We start from the raw sequence: 18,988 nt of genomic DNA, 5'->3' as shown, positions 1-18,988 counted from the left end.
GTTTTCTCTCATATTCCACTCAAAATGTTTTCTCTCATATTCCTCTAATATGTTTTCTCTCATATTCCACTCCAAATGTGCTCTCTTATATTCCTTTAATATGTTTTCTCTCATATTCCACTCAAAATGTTTTCTCTCACATTCCTCTAATATGTTTTCTCTCATATTCCACTCAAAATGTGCTCTCTCATATTTCTCTAATATGTTTTTTCTCTCATATTCCACTCACTATGTCTTTTCTCTCATATTTCACTCAAAATGTTTTCTCTCATATTCCACTCAAAATGTTTTCTCTCATATTCCTCTAATATGTTTTCTCTCATATTCTACTCAAAATGTGCTCTCTCATATTCCTTTAATATTTTTTCTCTCATATTCCACTCAAAATGTTTTCTCTCATATTCCACTAAAAATGTTTTCTCTCATATTTCTCTCATATGTTTTCTCTTATATTCCACTCAAAATGTGCTCCCTCATGTTCCACTCAAAATGTTTTCTCTCATATTCCACTTTAAATGTTTTCCTATCTTATAACCGTATAGTTGTGAAATATTTGTTTACTCGTGGAGGGTACTGTGGTGTCAATTACCTTATAGAAACTATCAATGTATATCGTTATCTTGTATCGAATTTAAAATACATTCAAAGCTTTATTATATTACATGTGTACCTGTAAGGCCACTCCAAATTAAATACTTGTAATTCGGACTTTTATGGACAAATATTGGAGCGAGCGATCGAAAAAAAAATCGAATTAAATATTACACAAACGATACTAGAAATTTGGTAAGCGGAAAGTCGATTTTTTTTTAACTTCTAATTTCAGAAGCTAGAAATATTTTAACACCAAATTTTCTTCTTCTGTGAATTCACGGGCGGGCATTTTAAAAATGAAATTGTTGATTTCTTCAAAATGAAGCAAAAGTTCAGAAAGTCTGGAAGAAATGGCGGTAACATTTGTATTTAGGTTTTCAACATTTTGGAGCGAACGAATTCGAAGAATTATGAATGATTTTGCAGTGGCCTTATACACAAATTAATTGCTAGTCGTACATGAATCTGGATCTTTTCTGGTGAAAACTTTCAGTCAGCATGAAATCTAATAATATTAATATATCATTATTTAACTGCCAATATTTCTGGCGACTACATTTCAACAAACAGGAGCTAGATTATTTGTTTAGTTTTTTAAATGTCACAATGACCTTCAACAACAGATTAAAAAAAACAATTATATCCTCGATTAAAAACCATAAAAGAAATATTTGGAAATAACAAAAAACTTTAACACATAATTATTTGAGTGTTAAATGCCAAAATTAAAGTCGCACATATATATGTATAGAAAGATGATCCACCATTAACACATCAGGAAGAATAACGTGAAAATATGACTCTAAAAGTGTATGTATGTGTAGTAAAGTAGTTGTATTATCTATATCACTTTTAATACAAACGTGTGTAGAGATAACTAACAGGCTAGGGGAAGGGTGAGCGCTCACAAAAATGTTCTGCAAAATTCTGTATGCGTCTGTCCCTAGTAATGAACCTGTAATTCAGTGGTTCTTGCTATGTAATGAGGTTCTTGGATAAGTCGCTGGAATAGATCATTATTTCAAGCTTGACCTTATATAATTTAAGGCCGAAAATTGAGATGAAATATATGACAAGGTTTCTGATTGAATCATAAGTTTCTGAAACTAATCAGATGTAGATTTTTCTTCTTTCTCAGATGCCATCACAGTCGTCAATGCATCAGAAATTTGTCAAATCTATTATCTCAGTCTCCATCCGTACTCATGATACTATAAGGTATATTGTTAGTCAAACTTTATGGTGGGGCGTAAAAGGGGGGGGGGGTATCTGCACGGAAGAAAGCGAAATAAAATTGCCATTTCACGATGAACGAACAATTAAAAATTTCTTGCACATAGATCTTTTTACCGATTTCACGAAACACGGTGAATAACGAACCTTTTTCACTGCTGCACGTGAAATAAAAATGGCAAAACACGTTGCACGAAAATAACCCTTTACTACCCTCTTTATGATAGGATATGCATTTTGCTATTCAAAATATATATAAAAGGGTAGGGTAGCTGCTCAAACCACAATAATTGAAGTGACACACCTCCGAAGGTTGTTGTTCATTGCTGTCTGTCATATTTGATTTTCGTTTGTTGTTTTGTTATAAACCAAAAGTGGTTTCTCGTTTGAATTTTTTCACATTTTTTCAAATCGGGTCCTTTTATAAATGTTAAATGGGTCTTGCTCATTATTAAAGGCAGTACAATAACCTGTGTAGTTTCTTACAACCAGGTATTTTTGACTCTTGTTAGTTATCTCATTGGCAATCATTATACATATATATAAAATAGCACTAACGGTACAATGGTGCAGGAATAGAACTAGGCCTATGCTCTATGATAGGGCTGGATAGATATGTTGTTTATGTTACAAGTATCCATAGCCTGAATAATTTCAAATGTAAAAAGAAACTATGAAACAAGGTTAGAATGCTGTCTCACTGACGTTTCCTCTTATCTTAAACACAACCTAATGCATTTCAGTGTGCGACTTGTTCATATTCATGTTCGTGACTTGTCCTTGATATTGTGCGTGATTTATTTTGTGTGTGTGAATTAATATAACCTCTTTTTCTGGTATTAAGTATACACATTAAAAGTTGTTTTGAAAACAGATAATGTCGTATATAGAAAGGGTATTGTACGAAGGATAAATTATACAAATATTTAAAAAACTATTGAAGCTAAATTATAAAATGTTAAATATAAGTATTATCACATACCGATATTTATATGAGATATAAAAATGGGCATGAAAATGTAAGTACATGTAAACACGTTTAATAAGTAGATGAGCATATGAAGTATGATTGTTAATAGAACAAGAATGTAATCATAAGAAGGTAAATATCTACATATCTATACATGACATTTTCAAGAATTGTAATGGAGGCAACCCGTTAGCTTTAGACTCACAAGAGAATGCATTTCCCGTCCCCTTTTCACGAATGTGACCTACCGAATTAGACTTGTTACCGGGTTTATACTGACATGAGCAACACGACGGGTGCCACATGTGTAGCAGGATCAGCTTACCCTTCCAGAGCACCTGAGATCACCCCCAGTTTTTGGTGGGGTTCATGTTGCTTAGTCTTTAGTTTTCTATCTTGTGTTTTGTGTACTAATGTTTGTCTGTGCTTTTTTCTTTTTTAGCCATGGCATTGTCAGTTTATTTTTCGATTTATGAGTTTGGATGTCCCTCTGGTATCTTTCGCCCCTCTTTCTAAAAATTATATCACATTCAAAATCTACCACACTTCAAAATTTGATAAATCATTGAAATTTCAGTTTTCCTAATATTTCATATAATCAGACCCAGAGATGTCGGAGGGACTGTTATTTAACACTATTACAGTGTTTAAGCGAAACTTTGTCTTCTCAGAAAAATGCTTTCAATAAATAGAAAGCATAGTAATTGCTTAGAGTGTATTAATGCATTTTACTTTACAACTTTTCCATGCTTATTAAAGCCTCACCACGATCCCTGTATGCAAAAGAACCATTGTAACAACAATCTGATGGGTCTGTAGGTGTACTGTTGTAAGGCTAAATTTCTGTCCCTTTCCGATATACCATGTCAGATTTTCATCCCGATCGCACCCTATACAGGATATACATATTGTATTAATTATTTGTTTGTCCTCGTCCTGAACATCTTCTTATATCTATGAATGCAATATTTGCCACTGGATATAAAATAAAAAATAATCAATCAAACAATCAAACAAACAAACAATCAAACAATCAAACAAACTCATCCATCGGTGCAGTCGTGAATGTTAATTTTGATTTAATTTTGGAATGTTATTACACAATCAAAAGTATTGATTCTTATGAAACGCCTTTTTCACTATAATATAACGAGATTGGTGATTGATTACCACTGGAATGTTAATCTGTGATGCCCAAATATTTTCGTATCATTATAAATAAGGGTTTTACGGCCATGTTTGCACCTGTCCTAAGTCATCAGTGTGAGCCAAGGCTCCAAGTTGAAGACCGTACTTTGACCTATAATGGTTTACTTTTACAAATTGAGACTTGGATGGAGAGTTGTATCATTGTCACTCATACCACATCTTCTTATATCTATAAACGTAAAAAAGAAGAGATGCAGAAAATCTTTCCAAATGGGCAGTGAGTTTGTTGATACAAACTCAAATTTTGAAAAACCGAACGGATCTTTGAATACACATGCTATATCAATCTTTCAAATGTTACTAAGCACATGTGCTATCTTAATGACGAATATGTTGTTATCCCCCCAGATAAAGCGCAAAACAGCGATATCGATTTTGTGTGAAAATCCCATTTTATCTTACATCAACTGCTTGATAAAGGAATAAGGTATTGACAAACTTAGAAACTTCCCCACGACACTTAGAAAAGAGTAAATCCTACATAACCATAGCTCTGTTATATGTTCCATTGACATTTCAACCAAAGATGAAGAACTTGATCTTCCTTTGACTTTTCTACACTTTACACGAGTATTCCTCATTCTAAACTTAAACACAAATTGAAAAAATTTGTGTTTACTTTGTTTCACAAAAAAAAAAATGACAAGCTTAGATACAAATATTGAGAAATCATACTTTGTAAAAAAAAACCACTCTGCTTAAAGAATTTGAAACTGACATAATCGAGGTTTGATTTCTCGATTGACAGCATATATTTCTTACGTTTGGAAGACGTGTTTTTCAACAAACAATCGGCATTTACGTGGGAACCATCCGTTCTCCTCTTCTTTCTGATTTGTTCCTTTATTCATATGAGACAGACTTGACACAAAAGCTACTTAGGAAAATGAAAAGAAGCTGGCATTATCATAAATGTTATGTTCTATGCAGTAACTTCTAGACAAATAGAAGTTCGACAGTTTTTGCTCGCTTGGTATCGTCAGAAATACCCCCCCCCCCCCCTAACTTTGCAGTCTGCACTACGTAGTTGACGAAGACATTTTCAGTTTTTGCCCTTTATATTAGCATATGTATTTTAGAATTAGTTTGTTTTTCTTATTTCTCATTAAATAAGTTTTGTTTCCTCGATCTAACTCTATTATCTTTTTAACCAGTTTTCTTCTTTTTAAAATTCTGTTGGATTTTTTCTGTGAATTAGTGTACTGGGTTTTTGTATCGATGTAAATCTTAAATCTAATGATTTCATTCACAAGCATGGTGTATTACTAATGAAGGACCTTATTTGTTTATTCAGTGACTCATATTTCATATTGGCTTAGAATAAAACTATTGTTACTTAACTTTTGTAAAATACATTCTCTCAACCTATGCTTGCATTCTTTTGAATGATACTCGAATAACAATATATTTTTTTTCCTGTTTCCCATTTAACAAATATTGAGTTTTTATTTACATTCCCATCTAATATCTGAAAAAAGAAGGTCTGTTTAAGCCAAAACTGTGTCAAGAATACAATTTTTTATATATATTATTTTTATAAATCATTTTAAAGTTTTATGTATATAGAATATTGAATAATAGACGACTAAAAACTTTTATTTATGTGCCAAAAGTAGGTCTGTCAAAGTCGAAACTGTGTCAGGAATACAAACGTTCATATATTTTTTCTTTGTATATAATGATAAAAAAAATTATGTATATATATATATATATAGCATATTGAATCAAAGACAACCAAAGGATTTTATTTATGTGAAAGAAGTAGCTCTATTTAAGTCGATTCGGAAACTGTGTCAAGAATACAAACGTTCATATATTTTTCTTTGTATATTATGATAAAAGTTTTATGTATATAGAATATTGAATCAAAGTTCTGAGGACATAGAGTTAATCTTCCAATTCAATAAACTATTTCATTGATAAACAAAAGATTTAACAGACCTGATCGTACTTTCATTGTTTAGAGTGATATACATTTACTGTAGTTTATATATTCTCCATTTTTTACTTACTTCTGATCAGGATGCCGTACTTTACTTTGTAAGTAATATTCTTTTACTAAGTAAATTTACGGTCAATTTAGGCACCGATCATTCATCTTTTGTTACGGGGAGGGGTATGTTTACCCCAGTACAATGAAAGCAAATAAATTTTTTTTCAATGACAAACAAGACGAGTATTTTTCTATTTCAATGCAGTGTTTTACCTTGTTTTCTATAGAAACAGCATATTTGTTCAATTTTGTTTTCAAGAAATTAAGAACTAATTGATCTTTCCAAAAACATGCGCCGCAAAAAAATATGTAAATCATTAAGGAAATCTTCGTCAGTAAAATTATGAGAAGACACTATAGTTAAATTTCCTGAAGACATTTTACTAGTTAAATTATCAGCAGACATGCATTTCACAAGTACAATTACCTAATCCATTTCACTTGTTTAATTATCATGAGACATTTCGCTTGTTAAATTATCATGAGACATTTCACTTGATAAATTATCAGGAGACATGCATTTCACGAGTAAAATCACCTAGAGATATTTCACAAGCTAAATAATCAAGAGATGTTTCACTAGTAAAATAATAAGCAGACATTTTACTAGGTAAATAATTAGTAGACATTTCACTTATTAAAATATCAGGTCTGGAGACATTTCACTTATTAAAATATCAGGGCTGGAGACATTTCGTTAGTTAAAATACCAGGAGACATTTTAATAGTAAAAGAATAAGAGTCATTTTTCTATTTCAATTATCGGGAGAATTTCCAATAGTTTGATAATCAGGAGACGACCTTTCAATTTACCATAGTTTGATAATCAGGAGACGACATTTCAATTATCGGGAGAATTTCCCATAGTTTGATCATCAGGAGACGACCTTTCAATTTACCATAGTTTGATCATCAGGAGACGACATTTCAGTAGTTAAATATTCAGGAGACATTTCACTAGTTAAAAACATCAGGAAACATTTCACTATTTCAATTACCAGGAGACATTTCACCAGTAATATTTTATTTTACTGGTGAAATTTTATGTTTTTTGTATGACATAATCTTGAATTAAAAGATTTAATATTCAAAGAATTATGCCGAAGAACATATCTATATTTTGTTTATAGTTCATTATCCAATCAATATCAAGAACTAGTATATGGTGACTGAATCCGAATTTAGTATTTAACATAGTTACGTACTGATTTAGATTTTTTATCTGATTTTGTATACTACCACTAGGCTGGTTATCTCCCTTGCAACATACGGGTATCTGTGTCATCATTTATTGTCAACATGGGCACATGACGTATGCGCTTTTATTTTTACCCGTAACAAGAAGTACTTCCCTAGCTCAACCGCTTACGGCTGGCTAAGTATCTACTACATGTACTAAGGGAAGCAATCCCGTCACAGAACTTATATTTGTCACCTTCATCGATTTAAATACGGAAACTACATTGCTCTTGAATTCATTTTATTGGCTGGAAAGTCCGTGGAAATCTATTGTCATTTTTTATCTAGGCATGTTTCGATTTGAAAAGATCAACAAATGCCTTTTAAACCAACGGCTGTTTATACATATCTGATGTTCAGTAGTTGTCGTTTGTTGATGTGGTTCATAAGTGTTTCTCGTTTCTCGTTTTTTATATAGATTAGACCGTTGGTTTTCCCGTTTGAATGGTTTTACACTAGTAATTTTTTGGGGTTTTAAAAGCTTACTGTTCGGTATGAGCCAAGGCTCCGTGTTGAAGACCGTACTGTGACCTATAATGGTTTACTTTTATAAAATTTTGACTTGAATGGAGAGTTGTCTCATTGGCACTCATACCACATCTTCTTATATCTATTGTACACCTTAGACTTTCAAGTGTTTGGGATTAAGCATTGCTTGCTGATGAAGGTTAATCCAGAAAAAACGATTCGGACACACGAAATTAACGATTATTTTTTTCGTTTTAAGTTCATGTTGACTTTAAAGATAGAGTCATGGTTGTTATTAGGAATTCACATGTATTTTCATTTGATAAATGGTTGTTGTCTACTAAAACACAATCAAGGTGGCGTAGGAATAAAACTTGTACATGATGATGTAAAGTAGGAAAATCGTAACATAAATTTTTTCCAGCTTATGTTAATGAGGCAGGAAATCATAAAGCACCAACACTAAAATGTTAAGTTGATAAAGCGCAAATGTCCTGTAGAAAAAGCGCAAATGTCCTTTAGACAAAAAAAACCCCTGCTAATATCATAAGAATTGAAGCGCAAATGTCCTATAAAAAAGCGCAAACGTCCTGTGCTGGTCAAGATATCTGTTAGAGCCAAACAAATAAAGAACAGGGAACCAGTATAATACAAACTAGGATACGAAAAAACAAAAATGTAATCTCTTCGAGAAAAAATCGTGTATACATGAACACAACAATTTACTGACATCCTTGTTATTTTTTTTCCAGATTAGACGAAACCCTTGAAGTATTTGGAGCCAGTTACCAGAAGAGAGTTGTCTACGATGACAACTTGATTGACCGAGTCAACCATTATTATACTGGTATGATGTTGTTTATGTTTGTCGTTGTCATAGGAACGCCAGAACTGGTAGGAACACCTATAGAATGTTGGTGTCCTACAGAATTTAACAAAGATTACGAGGAAAATGCAAATTTTAATGATGTCGATGTATGGGTAAAATATGTAAATTATATTTGTTGGATTTCTAATACATATTACATCCCTATGAGCAAACCTATCCCGATGAGTTACGAGATACGACAAGCCAACAAGATATATTATTATCAATGGACACCATTAATATTTTTGGTCATGGCATTTTTATTTAAAGTACCGAGGGCGATTTGGAAATATTTGTCTCAAAAATGTGGCGTTGGAATCAAGAAATTTCTGACGTCGGCAAAAGACACACAGACAGAAATGTTTTTTGCTGCACGAAGAACGCATCAAATAAATTTAGCAAATGCAGGGCAGCCTCCAATGGACCAGACTGATTTTTTCCCTCCAGGATATGATATGGAAGTTGAACGCCAAAAAGTTTTACAATCCCTGGGAAAATATATCGATATTTGGTGTTCTGGTAGAAATAAAGGTAAACAGCTTAGAGCAGGAATACTGTCCGGAACTAGAACACGAATAAACACACTTTTCGACTTCGGAGTTGGAAGACATCATGGGAATTTCCTAATAACGCTCTTGATATTTGTTCGATTTTTGTACTTGGTTAACGTCGCGGGACAATTAATACTTCTGAATGAATTTTTAGCAGACGATTTCTACATTTATGGATATGACGTTATGGAAAAGTTTTTTGCGGGAAAGGATTGGGCTTTAAATCATAAAAGATTTCCAAGGGTGACGCTGTGCGATTTTGATTTGCGGCAGTTGACAAATGTTCAGCGTTACACATTACAATGTGTTCTTCCTATCAATCTATACAACGAAAAGGTCTTCATCGCCCTCTGGTTTTGGTTGACATTTATTTTGGTTGTAACCTTTCTAAACTTCGCATTCACATTAATCATGGCTTTAACTTCGCGATCAAGGGAAAATTTTATTATCAAATATTTATTGTTGAACGATATAGATGTGCATGATGAGAAAACTGGTAACCTTGATAAAAAGGTGAAGCTTTTTATATACGGCCATTTAAAATTCGATGGAATATTTCTTTTGCAAATGTTGTCCAATAATACCGGAAGCGCAATCACGCAAGATATCGTTCGGTATGTCTGGGAAGAGTTCAACATCAACATAAACGAACAGTATCGAATACAGAGAACCGGAAGTGACACAGGTTCATATCGATCATCGGCTGCGTCATTACACAGTATTGGAACCTCAAGATCGTCTTCTGTAAACGGTTCGGGACTAACACATAGAACCGGAAACAGATATCAAATGAATCTGCAATCAAACACTTTAGCAGACTCTCAACAAAATGGAACACAAAAACATAATATCCGGGACTCATTTGTATCAGGCGGACGTAGTCATGCGGAAGTGTCTACGGAAAAGAAAGCCACGAAGCCTAATGAAACATTTGTATAATTACAATGGATAATCATGAAACATTTTCTAGCGTGAATTAAAACAATAATTTAGAATAAAGCGACAAATAAGTTCGTAAATATCTCATAAAGGAAATACATATAGGATAAATTTACGTTCTAAACAATGAAGAGAGTATGACGGGGAGTAATTTTGTCAACAGTTATTCAAAAATTTAAAATCAAATGAAACGGAAGCATATGGCGAATTTTTATTAATTTGGATCTGATTGATTGATTGTCGTTTGCTTAACGTCCGATGGCAATTACTTCATCCATATTAAGGAAGAGAACTTTAAGACAGAGAAGGATACAAAAGAAATCACAGCAGATGATATTTTTCTACTTTCTTCGAAAAAAGTAAAATCACAAAAATACCAAACTCCGAGGAAAATTCCAAACGAAAAGTCAAATGGCAAAATCAAAAGCTCAAACACATCAAACGAATGGATAACAACTGTCATATTCCTGACTTGGTACAGTCATTTTGGTGGATTAAATCAGGTTTTATAACTAGCTAAACCTCTTACAAGTATGACAGTCGCATAAAATTCCTTTATATTGACAACGATGTGTGAACAAAAACAAACAGACATAAAAGGTAAAAATGTAAAAATATGGATACAACAGTCAACATTGTGTTATAATCCCAATCACTATAAAAACAAACAAATATGTAACAAAGAAACACAAAAAGGCATATAGACAAAGCACATAAGCAAAAATGAAAGACAAGAATAAAAAAATCACCATAGTACAATAACACAATGACGATTCTCAGATTCGTAGATTAAAGGTAATGACGGAATACATGTATATAAGATCCATATAACATTCGATAATGGGTCTTGGTAGCAATTTTTCATTTTGAATTCTTTTAGCTCATTTTAAAATAGCTAATGATAACGTTTACTTAATAAGATTTAGTTTCAAATTGTGAAAGTGCATGCACAATTTGGGATATTTTCTGCAAAAGGGGTCATAAGGTCATATGTTTATAAAATCATTTAGGTGTCAACTACCAAAAACAAGTGTAATCTGACAGTTCCTTCCTTTTTTTTTTGCAAACTGTTGTAAAAATAAATGCACTGAAAGATGTAAATTAAAACAATGTGTTCTATAAAGTATATTTTTGTTTCCTTCTGGAAATACCGTCCTTAACAAAAGTCAGGTACCTTTACATTATGTTAATCTACCTAATTCGTGAACATTTTCTATATGGTTTTATTAATAAATTGGACCTGTGTTAATACATTATAAAACTTCTATGTAAATATAAAAGTCCACGTATGAATTAATTTCATTTCAACCGGAATGAAAATTGTGTTATAATATAAGAACTTATTTCAATCGAGACAATATCTTTACCTTTAACTTACTTATGCAAACATATTTTTGTCTTTGTTCGTCGTTTTTTGGGCAAATTTCGTGACTAGCAATTAAAAAAATAAATATGATACGATCAATGTTTTAATTACGAACCCGGATTTTACTGGACTAGTTTTAAATTAGATAATAATTCTTACAGATTATGATCAAAGGTCAGATCTTTTGTAAGCTTTATAACTTTTAAATACAGTAAGAGGTATTATAAGATTTTACCATTTGTAATACATCAAAACATTTGAAGACTTAAGGTGGTACCCAACACCTTGACTAATATTAATTTGGCTCGTTTAATTTTCATAAAAATTTGACAAAATGTTTACTTTGACCCTTTGACAAAAATATAAAAATTTCCAAAAATTTGAACCAACCACTTTATCAGAAAAATTTCATTGGTTATATAGCAGTTTGACAAACACTAATTTTGATCATTGAGAAGCTTAATATTTCCTTAACAATACAACGTAATTAAAACGTTTAGCTGATTTTTACAGAGTTATCTCCCTGTAGTGTTAGGTACCACCTTAAACAAATGTCCTGAAAGAGGATCATACAGGTTCAAGGGAAACGTTAATGTAACTTTGTTTTAGAAAACAGTAGACCAATGTGTGTGGTCCGACACAGCAGCCATGTCGTATCTTTTCCCATTCTTCTCCAATTATCTACTCTTTGTCACAGAGCACATCTCCACTGTTGAATAACCCGCCCTTTGTCAAAGGTCATATTCCCTCTTCTCCAATTCTCCATTCTTTGTCACAGATCACATTTCCCTTCTCCAACTATCCGCTGTTTTATATCGTGTTATATCGCATACTCTACGAGTGCCCCCTGTAGACGACAGTTGAACACTGTATATAATCTGAAACATTTCCAGTATCCTTTGCTGTCCCCGACCTAGGAGAAATCCTTCATTCTTTCTCACAGACCACTTAGCTTATATCAGATACTTTTCACTGACATGTCGTTAGACTTGGACAAATACGTGGAGTCATACCCGCAAGGGTAGTCGAAAAAATGTCTTGGACTCATGCATGATATTGCTGCAGTACATTATACAATTATCGATTATCAATCATTACGTATTGACTCTATATTGCTGCAGTACATCATTCAATTATCGATTATCAATCATTGCGTATTGACTCTATATTGCTGCAGTACACTATACAATTATCTAAGTACACTATACAATTATCGATTATCAATCATTACGTATTGACTCTATATTGCTGCAGTACATTATACAATTATCGATCATCAATCATTACGTATTGACTCTATATTGCTGCAGTACACTATGCAATTATTGATTATCAATCATTACGTATTGACTCTAGATTGCTGCAGTACACTATGCAATTATCGATTATCAATCATGACGTTTTAAGTCTATATTGCTGCAGTACACTATACAATTATCGATTATCAATCATGACGTTTTAAGTCTATATTGCTGCAGTAAACTATACAATTATCGATTATCAATCATTACGTTTTAAGTCTATATTGCTGCAGTACACTATACAATTAGCATTTATCAATCATGACGTTATAAGTCTATATTACTGCAGTACACTATACAATTATCGATTATCAATCATTACGTATTGAGTCTATATTGCTGCAGTACACTACAATTATCGATTATCAATCATTACGTATTGAGTCTATATTGCTGCAGTACACTTTACAATTAGCATTTATCAATCATGATGTTTTAAGTCTATATTGCTGCAGTACACTATACAATTATCGATTATCAATCATTACGTATTAAGTCTATATTGTCTTTGCAATGTTGTTTCTGTTTTGTTGTCGTGGTCAAACCTATTGATAATTTCGTTATCATTTTTTCCGGTTCCCACCTCGTTGATGCTCAACCCAACCAACCCATGATTATATTGGCTTTTTCACTCTATTTGATAGTTTTCTCGTTGGAATCGTACCACACCTTCCTATAATTTTATTTATATAAAAACATGTAAAAAAAGTAATTTGATGATGAACTGGAATCAATTCTGTGTTATTGTCTTTTCTGTACGTATAACAGTCCTTTAGTTCGAAAACACTCGAAATTAAAACTAACAACCACGTTGCCCGACATTAACCGTTCGCCATTTTTATTAATGTTTTGAAGCCTGTTTATCAGCTAATCAATCAGTGTTCATACTGATCTACAAATAACGTGAAACATCAGTTATGCCAACAAATACAAAAGTTCCTATTTTTTATAACATCTGAATATGTGTTAAACATCAAAAGTTCAATGGTCGAAATTCATACTGACTGCTGATGAATTAGATGAGGGGCTCTGTAGAGGGACAAATTACGAAACATGTGTTAGGCTTTGTAAAGGGCAACATTACGGAAAACACTAATTATCAAACGGTTTGATCAAACTTTCATTACAAATTTCGTTAACTATATAATCAGTATTTACAATATATCTTTGACAGGGATACAAAATGCCGCCACCTGCTGGCCGTCATCTAACTTAATGAACTTATATAAATATAATCCTCTTAAAGACAAGAAACATTCTTTACTTAGATATTTGTACTATTAAATGTTTTCGGGATCTTCACAGAGGATATATAGGCTCTTATTTACTTTTTTTTTTATATCTCTTGAGTCGTCAGGCCAAGGGAATATATGGCACTGACAGGAAATATGAGCCCATATCTCATGTGAAGCCCAAATAACAATTATGTTATACTGGAGTGTCTTGATTTCAACATTATGTACCATTCTCATCTTCGTTTTTGTTCACATGGTATATGGACTATATAACCAGTAAAGACAAACAATCAAATTGCATGATTAACCCAGATAATTCACTCCAGTATAATATTACTCAATATTCCAATTTTCAGTCAATACAACATTATCAAATATTGTAAACTTGAAAGTAAGGGTATTTCAAAGGCAGCAATATGTATATCAATGACAAAAAATAACGTTTTAACGTTTCTATTTTAAACTTTCTATTCTAACCTTGCATACCGTTTTCTTATCACATGGTGTTTATACATCTGCCACAACCAATGGTATTAATACGTCTGCCGTAGCGAATGGTCTTAATACGTCTGACCCAACCATTGGTGTTTATACGCCTGACCCAACAAATGGTGTTTATACATCTAACCCAGCCAATGGTGTTTATACTTCTGCCCTAACAAATGATGTGTATACGCCTGACCCACCCAATGTTGTTTATACTTCTGCCCAAAACAATGGTGTTTATATACGTCTGGCACAACAAATGGTGTTAATATATGTTTGACCCAGCAAATGTTGTTTACACGTCTGCCCCAACCAATGGTGTTTATACGTCAGACCAGACAATGATGTGTATACGTCTGATATAGACAATGGTGTTCGAATGTCTGCCCCAACCAATGACATGTATACGTCTGCTATAGCCAATGGTGTTCGAATATCTGCCCCAACCAATGATGTGTATACGTCTGCTATAGCCAATGGTGTTCGAATGTCTGCCCAACCAGTTGTGCTTATAAGAATGCCGCAGGCAATTGTGTTTATACGTTTTGTGTTAACCAAAGATGTTTACATGTATACCAGAGCTATTGATGTTTATCAGCTGTTACAACCAATGGTATTAAGACGTATGCCCAAGGCAATGTTGTGTATACGTCTGACTGAGTCAGTTGTGTATATTTAATATAAAAATAAGAAGATGTGGTATGAATGCCAATGAGACAACTCTGTACCGGGGACTATATGACTTAGAAGTTAACAAATATAGGTCACCATACGGACTTCAACAATGTGCAAATCCCATAAGATATAAAAGGCCCTGAACATACACATGTAAAACGAGAAAACTAACAAATGGAATTATGTACAAAACAATAAACGTAACACAAATATGATATACAAACGACAACCACTGAATCACAGGCTCCTGACTTGGGACAGGCACATACAGAATGTGGTGAGATTAAACATATTTGCTGGCACCAAACGCTGGGACAGTTGTGTCACAGTATGACATAAGAACAAACTATAAAAATCAGTTGAAAAGTGCTTACCTCATCAGTTCGATACAATGCACATAAACACCATAACAAAAACACAAAGTACATATCTGAGAGTACTTTCAGTTACTGAAAGCTAGTTCAGAGCCAATAACAACTAATAAACAATCAAGCCCAGCCAATAGTTTTTATGCGTATCTCAGCTGATTTATCAGAGCTTGCGATCTTTATAGAAATGAACTCTTAAACTCAAAAATAACTTCAGCATATGGAGACAAAACCTGAAAGTATAACTACAAGTTATATGATCACGATAACACGTTGATTGGTCAATGTCTTGTATTCTTCATGGATCCTATATTTAATGTGTTCCTGGAATTGGCAATACTTTCTGTATACGACTTGTGAAGTATCAAATGCATGATATACATAATTTAACTTCGTGATAAGGTCATGTGACTCCACATATTGCTTGTACATGCACTTATCTTGAGTTCCATGATGATTTTAAAATGATTGACATCAATTTGCAATAGGCTGAACTAATAAAAACAATCACATACAACATGTGAAGTCAAACTATTTCAGTTATATATAACGGGGAAACGTTATATGTTCTTCAATGTACTGTTGTGCGTTTGTTTTTTCTACATTGACTAGAGGTATAGGGGGAGGGTTGAGATCTCAAAAAACATGTTTAACCCCGCCGCATTTTTGCGCCTGTCCCAAGTCAGGAGTCTCTGGCCTTTGTTAGTCTTGTATCATTTTTAATTTAATTTTCTGTGTATAATTTGGAGTTTAGTATGACGTCCATTATCACTGAACTAGTATATTTATTTGTTTAGGGGCCAGCTGAAGGACGCCTCCGGGTGCGGGAGTTTCTCGCTGCATTGAAGACCCATTGGTGGCCTTCAGCTGTTGTCTGCTCTATGGTCGGGTTGTTGTCTTTTTGACACATTCCCCATTTCAATTCTCAATTTTATTCAATGCTAAACAAACTTGAAATTGATGTATGTAACCTTTAAAATTTTACTGTCTTAGGAAATCATTTCAATTATCTTTCCACAAATATATATGACAAGAGAAATGAAGTTTTTACAATAGAAAAAGAAAAGGATAATACACTTATAAAACCCTTATAATCTCGCTTACAATCATACTGAATTCTTGACATTTGAAAAATGACAACAAAACTGAATAATTCTTCTGCAGTTCATAAAATGAAAAGTTAACAATGAGAAAACTAAAAACTATATCTTCAACAGGAGAACAGTCATGTGGTTCATATAACACTCTTGAACACAACATATCCTGACACATGTGTTACACTCACATACATTTATATATATGTTACAGGCTTTTTTTAAATTTAGGCATTTTGTAAAATGCCTGAAAACTTTAGGCATTTTGTAAAATGCCTGCATGTTTCAGTCATTTTATATATTGTCTGATTTTTTTCAGTCATTTTACAAAATGACTGGCAAAATTGAAGGGCATTTTACTACAAAATGCCTGAATATATTTTAAAGAAAAAAATATGTCCACAGAAACTGAGCCATTGAAAGTATTGATCAACAGAGCAGTTTGACCTATGATAATTAATGGATTTTAACGCTTGCATTTTAAGAGCTTTAATTGTAAAAAATAAATTCTATACTAAATTGTTTAAAATTCACACAAGCACTGAACTCGATAATTGTTTACAACTGGACACGGCCTTGTATGGTGAAACCACAGGCATTTGTCTCTGAAACCCATGTTATAAATGGGAATCAGTTTGGCTGTGCAGAATGTATAAATTGCATTTTTTTTTTATGAATGGGGACATTTAATCTGATGCATCGTGTAAGGAGAGTGCTGAGCTCTGCACTTTAAGAACCGTTTGATCTTTCCGTGGAAGGCCAATCTGTCAGACCTACATGGAATTTTATGAAATTTGGACAGAAAATTGTTTATTACTAAAAGACAGTATCCAGAGCAAAATTTGAAAGATACCTTTTTCATTTCATTTTCCGTATTTTACTGATAGATGGACTTCAATTACTTTGTCAAACCTCCATAGATTTTATTAAACTTTGGTTGAACCTTTTTTTTAAATGATTAAGACATAATGTCAGAAGCAAACTTTTGAAAATTATATTTTCATTTTCATTTTTTTTCTCTAATAGATGGATTTAGCTTTTATACAGTTAACTTTCAGATTCAGTCTAAAGTTTAAGTTTTTCAGTCATAAATAAATGTCAAATTTTTATGGACTTTTATGAAATTTGGACAAAAGCTTGTTTATGACAAACAGCCAGTATCCAGAGCAAAATTTTGAATTGATTATTTTCTTTTTTTCCGTATTTTACTGATAAAAGAACTTCAATTACTTTGTTAAGCCTACATAAAATTTTATGAAACTTTGGCAGAAGCTTTTTAATAAATAAGAGATAATGTCTGAAGCAAACTTTCGAAAATATTTTTTCTTTCATTTTCAGTATTTTTCTGGTGGACTTATAAAAAAGAAGATGTGGTATGATTGCCAATGAGACAACTCTCCACAAGAGACCAAATGACACAGAAATTAACAACTATAGGTCACGGTACGGCCTTCAACAATGAGCAAAGCCCATACCGCACAGTCAGCTATAAAAGGCCCCGAAATGACAATGTAAAACAATTCAAACGAAAAAACTAACGGCCTATTTTATGTACAAAAAATGAACGAAAAACAAATATGTAACACATAAACAAACGACAACCACTGAATTACAGGCTCCTGGCTTGGGACAGGCACATACATACAGAATGTGGCGGGGTTAAACATGTTAGCGGGATCCCAACCCTCCGCCTAACCTGGGACAGTGGTGTAACAGTACAACATAAGAATGGACTATAAAAATAAGTTGAAAGAGGCTTAAGGATGTTCGCTACTCTGTTTCAGAATAACAAGCTTTTTTAATGACTGTTTTAAAATGATAGTATATAAATAAAGGAACTATAAAAGCAGAAAAAATGAAGGGTCCGTGTGCTTGTTTTCTAGATATAAGTCATTGAAAATTTGGTGGGAAATGATTCTCTCTAGATTTTTCATACTGTTTACATTGGCCGCTTTTTTGTTTCAAAAACTATGAAAAAATAACAAGGATTTTATAAGATTTTCAAATATGGCTTTTTAAACTATACGTAATAAAATTATAAAAAGAAAAGTAGGGGTTAGCGGGCAAAATTTTTTAATGGCAATACATGGATAAAACCAGAGGATTCCGAAAAACCCGCAAAAAATCAAAAACAAAGAGGAGCAAACATCCTTAACTCATCAGGTTGATTAGTTGTTTACATTAGACATTTACTTACAGTCTGGGATTAATTTATTTTTAACATAATAGATTTGTATACCTTCATAGATTGTTATGATAATCTTCAAAATAAAAAAAAAGAATAGCATCTCAAGGAATAGTTTTATTTATTCTTTATTTTGTATTTTACTGATAATGGACTTACATTTTACGGTCAACATTACACTTTTACTGACAACAGCAATCATAGGCAAGACACA

At 32.7% G+C, this 18,988-nt stretch overlaps 1 protein-coding gene across 3 annotated transcripts; it reads left to right on the top strand.

The window, feature by feature from the left end:
* The first annotated feature begins 1,276 nt into the window (after nucleotides 1-1,276).
* On the top strand, nucleotides 1,277-11,313 carry LOC127717439 (innexin unc-9-like). Of its 3 annotated transcripts, none has more exons than XM_052223078.1 (2): nucleotides 1,277-1,408; nucleotides 8,459-11,313. In XM_052223078.1, exon 2 carries the CDS (start codon nucleotides 8,556-8,558, stop codon nucleotides 10,062-10,064), a length of 1,509 nt encoding a protein of 502 aa, XP_052079038.1. In that variant the 5' UTR covers nucleotides 1,277-1,408; nucleotides 8,459-8,555; the 3' UTR covers nucleotides 10,065-11,313. The 3 variants fall into 3 exon arrangements, with proteins under 3 accessions (XP_052079038.1, XP_052079037.1, XP_052079036.1); XM_052223077.1 differs by having other exon boundaries at nucleotides 1,298-1,404; XM_052223076.1 differs by lacking the exon at nucleotides 1,277-1,408 and adding an exon at nucleotides 5,987-6,046.
* The last annotated feature ends 7,675 nt before the right edge of the window (nucleotides 11,314-18,988 follow it).

The sequence above is a fragment of the Mytilus californianus genome, unplaced genomic scaffold (genome assembly GCF_021869535.1).
Source record: "Mytilus californianus isolate M0D057914Y unplaced genomic scaffold, xbMytCali1.0.p SCAF_10, whole genome shotgun sequence".
Taxonomy (NCBI): domain Eukaryota; kingdom Metazoa; phylum Mollusca; class Bivalvia; order Mytilida; family Mytilidae; genus Mytilus; species Mytilus californianus.
The sequence above is the reverse complement of the archived record's forward strand: the minus strand, read 5'-3'. Positions and strand labels throughout refer to the sequence as shown.